This window comes from Procambarus clarkii, chromosome 88, assembly GCF_040958095.1.
Source record: "Procambarus clarkii isolate CNS0578487 chromosome 88, FALCON_Pclarkii_2.0, whole genome shotgun sequence".
Taxonomy (NCBI): domain Eukaryota; kingdom Metazoa; phylum Arthropoda; class Malacostraca; order Decapoda; family Cambaridae; genus Procambarus; species Procambarus clarkii.
In genome coordinates, this window is record NC_091237.1 from 10,331,092 (window position 1) to 10,345,543 (window position 14,452).

The window sequence follows — 14,452 nt, forward strand, 5'->3', positions numbered from 1 at the left end:
AAAAAGTGAGGAGTGCCTTGCGAAACGCTTCCCTATGCGTCAGACCATAAATATATAGTGTGAAAATGAAATTTGGAGAGTTAATTTTTCAACTTCCCTCGACAGTGAAGAAAAACATAAGAAATTGTTTGTGTGTATATTATATATATATACACACGCACACACAAGATGACCAAACATGTGACAATGACAGTAAACAAGATGACCAAACATGTGACAATGACAGTAAACAAGATGACCAAACAAGTGATAATGACAGTAAAGCAAGTGACAGATAATCAGCATTATCAGGCTGAAAAATCAGAATCAATCGATCAGAGACATTGTCAAACACTCATTGTGTCAAGCTCAACTGTGTCACATTGTCAGACAGCTGGATGCCCTGGAGATCAGCAACAACAACAGGCTGGTAGACCACAACAAACCCGTGTAGTTGGTGGTCGAATAATACTTTCAATTGTGATAAATTCTTTTTCATCTCTGGAACAAATCATTCTTCTCAGAGTGAAGGAGAGTTTGCTACAAAGTACAAACTACTTGTGAAGTTCTTGAACAAAATCTTATAAACAGATGAGATAAATATTAACCTATACCTGAGTAATGGAAAGATGAAAATGGTGAGTATAGGGACCTGCAACTTCGCAGGATGACCTCTGAAGAGTACAGAAACATCGTGTCTGCGCACACCCCACTAAATATCCCATAGACTCCCTGGACGACACATCACCCTACAGCAGGACAACTCGCCCCAAGCATAATACTAAAGCATCCACCACCTGTTCACCTAGCAATAAATAGGTACCTGGGAGTTAGACAGCTGCTACGGGCTGCTTCCTGGGGGGTGTGTACCAAAAAAGAGGCCTGGTCGAGGACCGGGCCGCGGGGACGCTAAGCCTCGAAACTATCTCAAGATAATCTCACGATAGCCAAGATATACAGGACAAAATATTAAATGTTCTCCACTGGTCAGGTCACTAAGACGACCTGAATCTAAGGATCTATCAACGGTCACATGTTTTCTACACACTATGACCAGAGATGGCCTGACCAGCACCAACGCACTAATAGACAAAAGCCACGACAATAACAAGATGGACATAAGTACTACATATCAAGCACACTAATTCAACAATCAACAGCCAGCTGTCGCTAAGGAATGTTCCCTAGCTACAAAACCCGGACACAAATGCTAGTTAACGCCGCAATTTAGTCCAAGACTAAAGCAAACTGGCATTATATATATGAACCGAGGCAATACGTAGAGTTATTGGTCTATATATTCCGCCATCACCATCATCACCACCAAGACTGCCATCACCACCACCAAGACCACCACCATCACCATCATCACCACCATCACCACCACTATAACTACCACCCCACCACAGCCAATACACTAACATGTGGCCCCGGCACAGCATCGAACATGAAAATAAACTTAAAACAAAAAGCAGACATATTTGCCACAAGACGTGAGCCACCATGACGACTGTTCAGGCAGCATCTGGACCACCTTCACGCCTTCACACACATTATGAACACTAATGCGTCGCTGTGAGCGTTGCGTCTCCCGGCGTCGCTGTGAGCGTTGCGTCTCCCGGCGTCGCTGTGAGCGTTGCGTCTCCCGGCGTCGCTGTGAGCGTTGCGTCCTCCCGGCGTCGCTGTGAGCGTTGCGTCTCCCGGCGTCGCTGTGAGCGTTGCGTCTCCCGGCGTCGCTGTGAGCGTTGCGTCTCCCGGCGTCGCTGTGAGCGTTGCGTCTCCCGGCGTCGCTGTGAGCGTTGCGTCTCCCGGCGTCGCTGTGAGCGTTGCGTCTCCCGGCGTCGCTGTTGAGCGTTGCGTCTCCCGGCGTCGCTGTGAGCGTTGCGTCTCCCGGCGTCGCTGTGAGCGTTGCGTCTCCCGGCGTCGCTGTGAGCGTTGCGTCTCCCGGCGTCGCTGTGAGCGTTGCGTCTCCCGGCGTCGCTGTGAGCGTTGCGTCTCCCGGCGTCGCTGAGAGCGTTGCGTCTCCCGGCGTCGCTGAGAGCGGTTGCGTCTCCCGGCGTCGCTGAGAGCGTTGCGTCTCCCGGCGTCGCTGAGAGCGTTGCGTCTCCCGGCGTCGCTGTGAGCGTTGCGTCCTCCCGGCGTCCGCTGTGAGCGTTGCGTCTCCCGGCGTCGCTGTGAGCGTTGCGTCTCCCGGCGTCGCTGTGGAGCGTTGCGTCTCCCGGCGTCGCTGTGAGCGTTGCGTCTCCCGGCGTCGCTGTGAGCGTTGCGTCTCCCGGCAGTCGCTGTGAGCGTTGCGTCTCCCGGCGTCGCTTGTGAGCGTTGCGTCTCCCGGCAGTCGCTGTGGAGCGTTGCGTCCTCCCGGCGTCGCTGTGAGCGTTGCGTTCTCCCGGCGTCGCTGTGAGCGTTGCGTCTCCCGGTCGTCGCTGTGAGCGTTGCGTCTCCCGGCGTCGCTGTGAGCGTTTGCGTCTCCCGGCGTCGCTGTGAGCGTTGCGTCTCCCGGCGTCGCTGTGAGCGTTGCGTCTCCCGGCGTCGCTGTGAGCGTTGCGTCTCCCGGCGTCGCTGTGAGCGTTGCGTCTCCCGGCGTCGCTGTGAGCGTTGCGTCTCCCGGCGTCGCTGTGAGCGTTGCGTCTCCCGGCGTCGCTGTGAGCGTTGCGTCTCCCGGCGTCGCTGTGAGCGTTGCGTCTCCCGGCGTCGCTGTGAGCGTTGCGTCTCCCGGCGTCGCTGTGAGCGTTGCGTCTCCCGGCGTCGCTGTGAGCGTTGCGTCTCCCGGCGTCGCTGTGAGCGTTGCGTCTCCCGGCGTCGCTGTGAGCGTTGCGTCTCCCGGCGTCGCTGTGAGCGTTGCGTCTCCCGGCGTCGCTGTGAGCGTTGCGTCTCCCGGCGTCGCTGTGAGCGTTGCGTCTCCCGGCGTCGCTGTGAGCGTTGTGTCTCCCGGCGTCGCACCCGGGCAGGCGCCGCCAGGAGACGGTTTACACTGTCGGAAAACCCGACACCATTTAATAGTAATACATGCAATTTGCAGATAATATTGCTGCTGTGTTGTATACACAAGTTACCCATAGAAAATGTAGCTTGTAGTGGAATTTTCCGTCAATAGAAAACGGGATATCATTGCCACGTAGTACTATAAATTCACCAGCTATTTGTTGGGAATTATTCTTAAATACATTAGTCTTTGGACTTATTACATCATAAAAACATCTCATTTGAATTAACTAATTATCAGTATCAAAATAAAGTAAATGTGACCCTTCTATCACTTACTGACATTGGACAAGGAGAGCCAAGGCGTCAGTGATAAGAGTGAGAGAGGTCAGCCATTGTTTGTTAGATCAGAGTCGTTGGAGCAAGTTTCGCTCCTATAATTCTCTTGGACGAAGTGTTATGGAGATCAAAGTGTTCTACCATCATCAACACGCTGTCAACAACCACAATGGAAGTGTCTTTCCAAAGTCTTATCTAAGTCATTATTGGCCAGTAATGTTAGGTAGGTATGATTAATACCGGTTAGAACATGAATGATCGACTCAACTCCAGGTAATTAAGCCTTGGTCCTTATCTAATAATATACAGTGTTTCCTCTGATATAGCTGTCAAATGTTAGGATTCCAGCTTTACAGCTAGTACCCTTTGACAGGAACAAGAAGAGGAAGCAAGAATTAATCTTGGTACATCAGTTACTTGTGTGATGGAAGCTAGCCTCGCACGAGGATAATTTGGTGTCTACATCCTAGTTATACCTGGTGGACTAAGTCTGCTGTACAATAAGATAAGGCACCTCCAATTTATATACTAATATATGTAGTTTAATACTGTAGTTTGATTGGCTGCATATATAAAAATTTAATATAAACCCCCCTAATGTGTAAGGATCGATTTGTGAGAAGTATTGCAGAAATACAGTCCACTTAACATCATACAAATTGCTATCGAAATATATAAATTAACGTAAATATAAATTCTATATAAATTCATATAAATTAAATAAATATAAATCTCACAGGTCAGTTCCCACAACACCTATCATAAAGAGGATGATGAACATAACTAGTATTATACAGTTTGTGGCACTCCCTGGACTATTATACAGTATTGTGGCACTCCCTGGACTATTATACAGAACTGTGGCACTCCCTGGACTATTATACAGAACTGTGGCACTCCCTGGACTATTATACAGAACTGTGGCACTCCCTGGACTATTATACAGAACTGTGGCACTCCCTGGACTATTATACAGAACTGTGGCACTCCCTGGACTATTATACAGAACTGTGGCACTCCCTGGACTATTATACAGTATTGTGGCACTCCCTGGACTATTATACAGTATTGTGGCACTCCCTGGACTATTGGACAGTATTGTGGCACTCCCTGGACTATTGGACAGTATTGTGGCACTCCCTGGACTATTGGACAGTATTGTGGCACTCCCTGGACTATTGGACAGTATTGTGGCACTCCCCGGACTATTGGACAGTATTGTGGCACTCCCCGGACTATTGGACAGTATCGTAGTACAAAACATAACATTCTCTGAACATCGTCCGTCAATGAAGGCGGCTTTGTCGACCAACATTAACAGTTCACGAGATACTGTAATAAACTACCTGGTTGGCCTTGGGAGCTCCTAAACTCCTGAATATATGTGCCCAAAAACACACACAAATCACAATAGCGTGATACATCAAATGAACAACGGCCCTTGTGGATTTGTTCATGATGTATATAAACCCGCAGTGATTGAGGGAAGATGCACAGGTTCCGTAAATTGTTGCGGAAAGGCTTGATCTATTCTGACCGGGCCTAAGAGACGACTTGGGCCTCAACAAAAAATTTACTCCTAAGTTGTTCTAAGATTTATATACCTATTCTAGCATTAGTTTGCTTGCTAGACGAACTGTTTAAATCCATCTACGAAACAGATTTTTTTTAATTTAGTTTTTATTTACCTGATTTGATTCGAAGAATTTTTAAGAAAATACGTTGAAAAGTCATTTGTTTGGAATCACTGGAATCATTTTTATGTATATAGAAATGATTCCAGTATAAAAATAATTTATTACCTATTTCTTAATAATACAAAAAACATATTAAGTTTAATTTAATTGGTAAAAATTTATAACACGTTTAAAAATAATAGTCTTTACAGTGTTTTCTGTAGCGTACGTAACGCCGTGTTGTTTGTGTACTGTGTGAAAATGTCATCGAAATCGGATTAAAACTAATGGATATGGGAGAGTGAAGGCTCCAAGCTGGAGTGTTGAGGCCCGAGACTTTCACCCATATATAGTGTCAGAAATCCAGAACAATATCATTTTTATGATAGAACTGTGTATAGACTTGTTATTTATCACTCTGAATATACTTTCAATATATAACTTTGTATATATTTGCAATATATTACTCGGTATATACTTATCATTTAAGACTCTGTATATATACTTTCATTTTATAACTTTGAATATACTTTCCAATATATACTTGTGCATACTTATTAACATATAAATCTGTATATACTTTCAAGTATATAGCTTGGTATATACTTTTCAATATATAACTGTAAATACTTTCCAACAACTGGTATATAATTCATATGAATATGAATTATATACCAGTTATATTATGTTTTCGTAGCAAGAGAAAACAAAACGAGTCGGCAACTCTCCCAAAATTGTCAATTTTTTCCGCCCGTCGGCGATTTAAAATTTATAAACAAATGCTGAGAATTGCCTATTTGGCCAAAATAAACTCAACATGTAGTTAAACAAATAGACTTTCTAATGGTAAAAAAAATGAGATAAGAGAAAAAGGTTCTACTGCCCCCTACGAGCACTCTTGGAGCACTTGTACCGCTCCACGCTGGATGAGGCTGATGCAGCTGTTGATCAGATGAAGAACGAGAAGGAAGAGGAGATACACGATACAGAGCGATGTACCGGAAGAGGACAGTCCGAGACCAAACACCAATTATCAGAGCCAGGAAGGAACCAGCCTGAGTGACCGAAATGGATATTTTGAATCCAGATACACGAGGACAGAACTGATAACCAACAGAAAAAAGAGAGGTTGTGCTATCATTACGGGTCACCTGGTAGTCTGTCAATGACCACACTTACTCGTACCCAATAGACATTCTGACCATAGCATGCAGTTTTGGCATCCTATGGGAATCTAGAAGCCCAGAGTTAGAATATTAATACAGTGAGAAAATCAGTCATCAAAGAACTCTGGCATCGTATTGCTGCCGTAAACTCCTATAAACGTCTCAACTTGTATTGGACAGGAAGGAGCAGACACGCAGGATGATTTTGTCTCCCAGATGTTGAGACATCCATCACAGCTGTCAACAGGAAAGTGAAAATCTTTCTGAGTTATATGTAAAGGTGCGGAGAGTAATTAAATTCATGAGAGGAAAATTGAGAATTTTATGTTCTGAGGTTATAATGGAAGTGTTGGAGAGTGTTCATAATACAGTACGAATTCCTAGTGAGTCATTAGCAAAGTTCTCCAATCTTACGAGACTTCCTCAGAGACGCATATTGCATCCCTATTGGTCATTCCTCCAACTCTATTCATTCATCCATTATTCCCATTCCATCCATTACTCTCAGCCTGCCTACTTGCATTTTTACCTACCGGTTTATCTGCCGGCCTGTGGGCCTGCCTACTTATCTGCCGGCCTGAAGGCCTGCCTGGTTAGTTGCCGGCGTGTGGGCCTACCTGGTTAGTTGCCGGCCTGTGGGCCTACCTGGTTAGTTGCCGGCCTGTGGGCCTACCTGGTTAGTTGCCGGCGTGTGGGCCTACCTGGTTAGTTGCCGGCCTGTGGGCCTACCTGGTTAGTTGCCGGCCTGTGGGGCCTACCTGGTTAGTTGCCGGCCTGTGGGCCTGCCTGGTTAGTTGCCGGCGTGTGGGCCTACCTGGTTAGTTGCCGGCCTGTGGGCCTACCTGGTTAGTTGCCGGCCTGTGGGCCTACCTGGTTAGTTGCCGGCCTGTGGGCCTACCTGGTTAGTTGCCGGCCTGTGGGCCTACCTGGTTAGTTGCCGGCCTGTGGGCCTACCTGGTTAGTTGTTGGCTGTCTTTATACCTGTCTGCCTACTTTCCTACCTACCGGCCAATCTTCCATCATGCCTACTTCCTCCCTGCCTTGCCTTACTACCTGCCTGCCTGCCTGCCTTACTACCTGCCTGCCAGCCTTACTGCCTGCCTGCCTGCCTGCCTTACTGCCTGCCTGCCAGCCTTACTGCCTGCCTGCCTTACTGCCTGCCACACTGCCTGCCTGCCTGCCTTACTGCCTGCCACACTGCCTGCCTGCCTGCCTGCCTGCCTGCCTCACTGCCTGCCACACTGCCTGCCTGCCTGCCTGCCTGCCTGCCTGCCTGCCTTCCTGCCTGCCTGCCACACTACCTGCCTGCCACACTACCTGCCTGCCACAATACCTGCCTGCCTGCCTGCCACACTACCTGCCTGCCTGCTTGCCTGCCTGCTTGCCTGCCTTCCTGCCTGCCTGCCACACTACCTGCCTGCCACACTACCTGCCTGCCACAATACCTGCCTGCCTGCCTGCCACACTACCTGCCTGCCTGCTTGCATGCCTTCCTGCCTGCCTGCCAGTCTGCCTGCCTGCCTGCCTGCCACACTACCTGCCTGCCTGCCTGCCTGCCTGCCTGCCTGCCTTACTGCCTGCTTGCCTGCCTGCCTCTCTGCTGGTCGTTAAACATTAATCTCTCTCTGGATCACAAACTTCCTTGATCAAATATTCAATAATGCTGCCTGAAATGAGTAGCCCGAGAGGACGTCGGGAATATTCACCTGGCAGTTCATTACCTCCTCCTGCTGCTGGTCCTCCTGCTGCTGGTCCTCCTGCTGCTGGTCTTCCTGTTGCTGCTGCTGGTCCTGCTGCTGCTGCTGCTGGTCCTCCTGCTGCTGCTGCTGGTCTTCCTGCTGCTGCGGCTGGTCCTGCTGCTGCTGGTCTTCCTGCTGCTGCTGCTGGTCCTGCTGCTGCTGCTGGTCCTCCTGCTGCTGCTGCTGTCCTCCTGCTGCTGCTGCTGGTCTTCCTGCTGCTGCTGCTGGTCCTCCTGCTGCTGCTGCTGGTCCTCCTGCTGCTGCTGCTGGTCCTGCTGCTGCTGCTGCTGGTCCTCCTGCTGCTGCTGCTGGTCTTCCTGCTGCTGCTGCTACTGGTGCTGGTCCTGCTGCTGCTGGTCTTCCTGCTGCTGCTGCTGGTCCTGCTGCTGCTGCTGGTCCTCCTGCTGCTGCTGCTGGTCCTCCTGCTGCTGCTGCTGGTCTTCCTGCTGCTGCTGCTGGTCCTCCTGCTGCTGCTGCTGGTCCTGCTGCTGCTGCTGCTGGTCCTCCTGCTGCTGCTGCTGGTCTTCCTGCTGCTGCTGCTGGTCCTGCTGCTGCTGCTGGTCCTGCTGCTGCTGCTGCTGCTGGTCCTCCTGCTGCTGCTGCTGGTCTTCCTGCTGCTGCTGCTGGTCCTGCTGCTGCTGCTGGTCCTGCTGCTGCTGCTGGTCCTGCTGCTGCTGCTGCTGCTGGTCCTCCTGCTGCTGCTGCTGGTCTTCCTGCTGCTGCTGCTACTGGTGCTGGTCCTGCTGCTGGTCCTGCTGCTGCTGCTGTTCCTGGTGCTGCTGCTGCTGTTCCTGGTGCTGCTGCTGCTACTGCTGCTGGTGCTGCTGCTGCTGTTCCTGGTGCTGCTATTGCTGTTCCTGGTGCTGCTATTGCTGTTCCTGTGCTGCTGCTGCTGTTCCTGGTGCTGCTATTGCTGTTCCTGGTGCTGCTACTGCTGTTCGTGGTGCTGGTCCTGCTGCTGTTCCTGGTGGTGGTGCTGCTGCTGCTACTGGTGCTGCTTGTCCTGCGGCAGCTGTTGCTGGTCCCGGTGCTGCTGCTGCCAGTGTTGCTGATGTTGTTGTGATATAAGTTACGGCTACTGATGCTAATGCAGCTGCAGCTGATGTTGCTGCTGTTTATGTTTCTACAGCTGACGTTGACGCTACACATGTTGGTTGTGCTGTTGTTGCTGCTGCTGTGTGGTTGTAGGTTGGTTATAGGTTGTCAGTGGCAAGGAATGGAGTACAAAACACCCATGGCCTTTAAGTCATTTATTAATAAAATATATTACATGTCCTGGGAGGACGGTCCTCCGCGGGCGAGGGCCGAGGCTGGGAGGACGGTCCCCCGCGGGCGAGGGCCGAGGCTGGGAGGACGGTCCCCCGCGGGCGAGGGCCGAGGCTGGGAGGACGGTCCCCCGCGGGCGAGGGCCGAGGCTGGGAGGACGGTCCCCCGCGGGCGAGGGCCGAGGCTGGGAGGACGGTCCCCCGCGGGCGAGGGCCGAGGCTGGGAGGACGGTCCCCCGCGGGCGAGGGCCGAGGCTGGGAGGACGGTCCCCCGCGGGCGAGGGCCGAGGCTGGGAGGACGGTCCTCCGCGGGTGAGGGCCGAGGCTGGGAGGACGGTCCCCCGCGGGCGAGGGCCGAGGCTGGGAGGACGGTCCCCCGCGGGCGAGGGCCGAGGCTGGGAGGACGGTCCCCCGCGGGCGAGGGCCGAGGCTGGGAGGACGGTCCTCCGCGGGCGAGGGCCGAGGCTGGGAGGACGGTCCCCCGCGGGCGAGGGCCGAGGCTGGGAGGACGGTCCCCCGCGGGCGAGGGCTGGGGCTGGGAGGACGGTCCCCCGCGGGCGAGGGCTGGGGCTGGGAGGACGGTCCCCCCGCGGGCGAGGGCTGGGGCTGGGAGGACGGTCTCCGCACCACCCCGGACCACCATACAAACAGCGCCTTCTTGCAAACTATAGCAACGCGCCCACCACACCAAGGCCTCCATGCTGCCACTGCTGATGCTGCCACTGCTGACGTTGCCACTGCTGATGCTGCCACTGACGTTGCCACTGCTGATGCTGCCACTGCTGACGCTGCCACTGCTGACGCTGCCACTGCTGACGCTGCCACTGCTGATGCTGCCACTGCTGACGTTGCCACTGCTGACGTTGCCACTGCTGACGTTGCCACTGCTGACGCTGCCACTGCTGATGCTGCCACTGCTGACGTTGCCACTGCTGATGCTGCCACTGCTGACGTTGCCACTGATGCTGCCACTGCTGATGCTGCCACTGCTGACGTTGCCACTGCTGATGCTGCCACTGCTGACGCTGCCACTGCTGACGCTGCCACTGCTGACGCTGCCACTGCTGACGCTGCCACTGCTGACGTTGCCACTGCTGATGCTGCCACTGCTGACGTTGCCACTGCTGATACTGCCACTGCTGACGTTGCCACTGCTGATGTTGCCACTGCTGATGCTGCCACTGCTGATGTTGCCACTGCTGATGCTGCCACTGCTGACGTTGCCACTGCTGATGCTGCCACTGCTGATGCTGCCACTGCTGATGCTGCCACTGCTGACGCTGCCACTGCCACTGCTGACGCTGCCACTGCTGATGCTGCCACTGCTGACGTTGCCACTGCTGATGCTGCCACTGCTGATGCTGCCACTGCTGACGTTGCCACTGATGCTGCCACTGCTGACGCTGCCACTGCTGATGCTGCCACTGCTGACGTTGCCACTGCTGATGCTGCCACTGCTGATGCTGCCACTGCTGACGTTGCCACTGATGCTGCCACTGCTGACGCTGCCACTGCTGATGCTGCCACTGCTGACGTTGCCACTGCTGATGCTGCCACTGCTGACGTTGCCACTGCTGATGCTGCCACTGCTGACGTTGCCACTGCTGATGCTGCCACTGCTGATGCTGCCACTGCTGATGCTGCCACTGCTGATGCTGCCACTGCTGACGTTGCCACTGCTGACGTTGCCACTGCTGACGTTGCCACTGCTGACGCTGCCACTGCTGACGTTGCCACTGCTGATGCTGCCACTGCTGACGTTGCCACTGCTGATGCTGCCACTGCTGACGTTGCCACTGCTGATGCTGCTACTGCTGATGTTGCCACTGCTGATGCTGCCACTGCTGACGCTGCCACTGCTGACGCTGCCACTGCTGACGCTGCCACTGCTGACGTTGCCACTGCTGACGCTGCCACTGCTGATGCTGCCACTGCTGATGCTGCCACTGCTGATGCTGCCACTGCTGATGCTGCCACTGCTGACGTTGCCACTGCTGACGCTGCCACTGCTGACGCTGCCACTGCTGATGCTGCCACTGCTGATGCTGCCACTGCTGATGCTGCCACTGCTGATGCTGCCACTGCTGACGTTGCCACTGCTGATGCTGCCAACTGCTGACGTTGCCACTGCTGACGTTGCCACTGCTGATGCTGCCACTGCTGACGCTGCCACTGCTGACGTTGCCACTGCTGACGTTGCCACTGCTGACGCTGCCACTGCTGACGTTGCCACTGCTGACGTTGCCACTGCTGACGTTGCCACTGCTGATGCTGCCACTGCTGACGCTGCCACTGCTGATACTGCCACTGCTGATGCTGCCACTGCTGATGCTGCCACTGCTGACGTTGCCACTGCTGATGCTGCCACTGCTGACGTTGCCACTGCTGACGTTGCCACTGCTGACGTTGCCACTGCTGACGTTGCCACTGCTGACGTTGCCACTGCTGATGCTGCCACTGCTGACGCTGCCACTGCTGATGCTGCCACTGCTGATGCTGCCACTGCTGACGTTGCCACTGCTGACGTTGCCACTGCTGATGCTGCCACTGCTGACGTTGCCACTGCTGATGCTGCCACTGCTGACGCTGCCACTGCTGACGCTGCCACTGCTGACGCTGCCACTGCTGATGCTGCCACTGCTGATGCTGCCACTGCTGACGTTGCCACTGCTGACGTTGCCACTGCTGACGTTGCCACTGCTGACGTTGCCACTGCTGACGTTGCCACTGCTGATGCTGCCACTGCTGACGCTGCCACTGCTGATACTGCCACTGCTGATGCTGCCACTGCTGATGCTGCCACTGCTGATGCTGCCACTGCTGATGCTGCCACTGCTGACGCTGCCACTGCTGACGCTGCCACTGCTGACGCTGCCACTGCTGACGCTGCCACTGCTGACGTTGCCACTGCTGACGGTGCCACTGCTGATGCTGCCACTGCTGATGCTGCCACTGCTGATGCTGCCACTGCTGATGCTGCCACTGCTGATGCTGCCACTGCTGATGCTGCCACTGCTGATGCTGCCACTGCTGACGTTGCCACTGCTGACGTTGCCACTGCTGACGTTGCCACTACTGACGTTGCCACTGCTGACGTTGCCACTGATGCTGCCACTGCTGACGCTGCCACTGCTGACGCTGCCACTGCTGACATTGCCACTGACGCTGCCACTGCTGACGCTGCCACTGCTGACATTGCCACTGACGCTGCCACTGCTGACGCTGCCACTGCTGATGCTGCCACTGATGCTGCTGCTGCTTCAACAGATAATTTCCTAATGCTGATGTTGGTGGTGCTGTGTGTATCTGGTAGTGGTGCTGCTGCTCCACCTTACTCATTCTTCCCAGATATACTGGAGGATCTCCACACCTCTCCCCTCACTCTCCAACTCACTCCTACCTCTTCTCGCCCTATTCCTTCCCTTTCCCCTCATATTTTTCATTATCTAATCCTCCTCCTTTTCCTCTTCCTCTTTCTACTCTCCTCTTCCTTCATCTCTCTTCATTTTTATATATAAAAAGTGCCGCCTAAGTCTGGATAAGAATAACGAGAGAGAGAGAGAGAGAGAGAGAGAGAGAGAGAGAGAGAGAGAGAGAGAGAGAGAGAGAGAGAGAGAGAGAGAGAGAGAGAGAGAGAGAGAGAGGAAGGGGCTTCCCATCAATGGAATGTGTGCCGGGTTTGAGCAGTCTTCCATCGGTTGTGATTTCCTGCCTGTGATGACAAAATCTTTGTTCTGAGGAAATTAGAGTGCCTCTCTGTGGCCATGACGGCCGGAGTGACGTACTCTGGCCATCATGGCCACAGTCACCCTGGCCATCATGGCCACAGTCACCCTGGCCATCATGGCCACAGTCACCCTGGCCATCATGGCCACAGTCACCCTGGCCACACAGTCACCCTGGCCATCATGGCCACAGTCACCCTGGCCATCATGGCCACACAGTCACCCTGGCCATCATGGCCACACAGTCACCCTGGCCATCATGGCCACACAGTCACCCTGGCCATCATGGCCACACAGTCACCCTGGCCATCATGGCCACACAGTCACCCTGGCCACAGTCACCCTGGCCATCATGGCCACAGTCACCCTGGCCATCATGGCCACAGTCACCCTGGCCATCATGGCCACACAGTCACCCTGGCCACAGTCACCCTGGCCATCATGGCCACAGTCACCCTGGCCATCATGGCCACAGTCACCCTGGCCATCATGGCCACACAGTCACCCTGGTCATCATGGCCACGGTCATCATGGCCACGGTCATCATGGCCACAGTCACCCTGGCCATCATGGCCACAGTCACCCTGGCCATCATGGCCACACAGTCACCCTGGCCATCATGGCCACACAGTCACCCTGGCCATCATGGCCACACAGTCACCCTGGCCATCATGGCCACACAGTCACCCTGGCCATCATGGCCACACAGTCACCCTGGCCATCATGGCCACAGTCACCCTGCCATCATGGCCACAGTCACCCTGGCCATCATGGCCACAGTCACCCTGGCCACACAGTCACCCTGGCCATCATGGCCACAGTCACCCTGGCCATCATGGCCACACAGTCACCCTGGCCATCATGGCCACACAGTCACCCTGGCCACAGTCACCCTGGCCATCATGGCCACAGTCACCCTGGCCATCATGGCCACAGTCACCCTGGCCATCATGGCCACAGTCACCCTGGCCATCATGGCCACACAGTCACCCTGGCCACAGTCACCCTGGCCATCATGGCCACAGTCACCCTGGCCATCATGGCCACAGTCACCCTGGCCATCATGGCCACAGTCACCCTGGCCATCATGGCCACACAGTCACCCTGGCCACAGTCACCCTGGTCATCATGGCCACGGTCATCATGGCCACAGTCACCCTGGCCATCATGGCCACAGTCACCCTGGCCATCATGGCCACACAGTCACCCTGGCCATCATGGCCACACAGTCACCCTGGCCATCATGGCCACACAGTCACCCTGGCCATCATGGCCACACAGTCACCCCTGGCCATCATGGCCACACAGTCACCCTGGCCATCATGGCCACACAGTCACCCTGGCCATCATGGCCACACAGTCACCCTGGCCATCATGGCCACAGTCACCCTGGCCATCATGGCCACAGTCACCCTGGCCATCATGGCCACAGTCACCCTGGCCATCATGGCCACACAGTCACCCTGGACTTATGTAGTCTGCCTCCACCACAACAAATAGAATGCACTAAGAATTGTTAACTACTCTGACACTGAAAAATTTCCAACGTCTCTGTAGCTCATTTTCGTACAACGTTGGTCTTTATCTACCCTGTCAATTCCTATGAATATTTTGTAAGTGATAATGTCTTCCCTAACTAAT

The 14,452-nt window shown here is 54.0% G+C and overlaps 1 protein-coding gene across 1 annotated transcript; it reads right to left on the reverse strand.

Annotated features, from left to right (window-relative positions):
- Positions 1-1,515: 1,515 nt before the first annotated feature.
- Positions 1,516-12,852, reverse strand: LOC138359035 (uncharacterized transmembrane protein DDB_G0289901-like). Its single transcript, XM_069317726.1, has 4 exons — positions 12,839-12,852; positions 11,230-12,344; positions 9,770-11,198; positions 1,516-2,950 (listed from the first exon to the last, which is right to left on the reverse strand). The coding sequence occupies exons 1-4, from the start codon at positions 12,850-12,852 to the stop codon at positions 1,516-1,518; spliced, it is 3,993 nt and encodes a 1,330-aa protein (XP_069173827.1).
- Positions 12,853-14,452: the final 1,600 nt, after the last annotated feature.

What these genes read in the sequence shown, in the direction of transcription:
- LOC138359035 (XM_069317726.1), bottom strand. An exon ending in CAGCAGTGGCAGCATCAGCA is followed by an intron (nt 11,199 to 11,229) that starts GTGGCAACGTCA and finishes CAACGTCAGCAG; the next exon opens with TTGGCAGCATCAGCAGTGGC. An exon ending in AGCATGGAGGCCTTGGTGTG is followed by an intron (nt 2,951 to 9,769) that starts GTGGGCGCGTTG and finishes GTTTTCCGACAG; the next exon opens with TGTAAACCGTCTCCTGGCGG.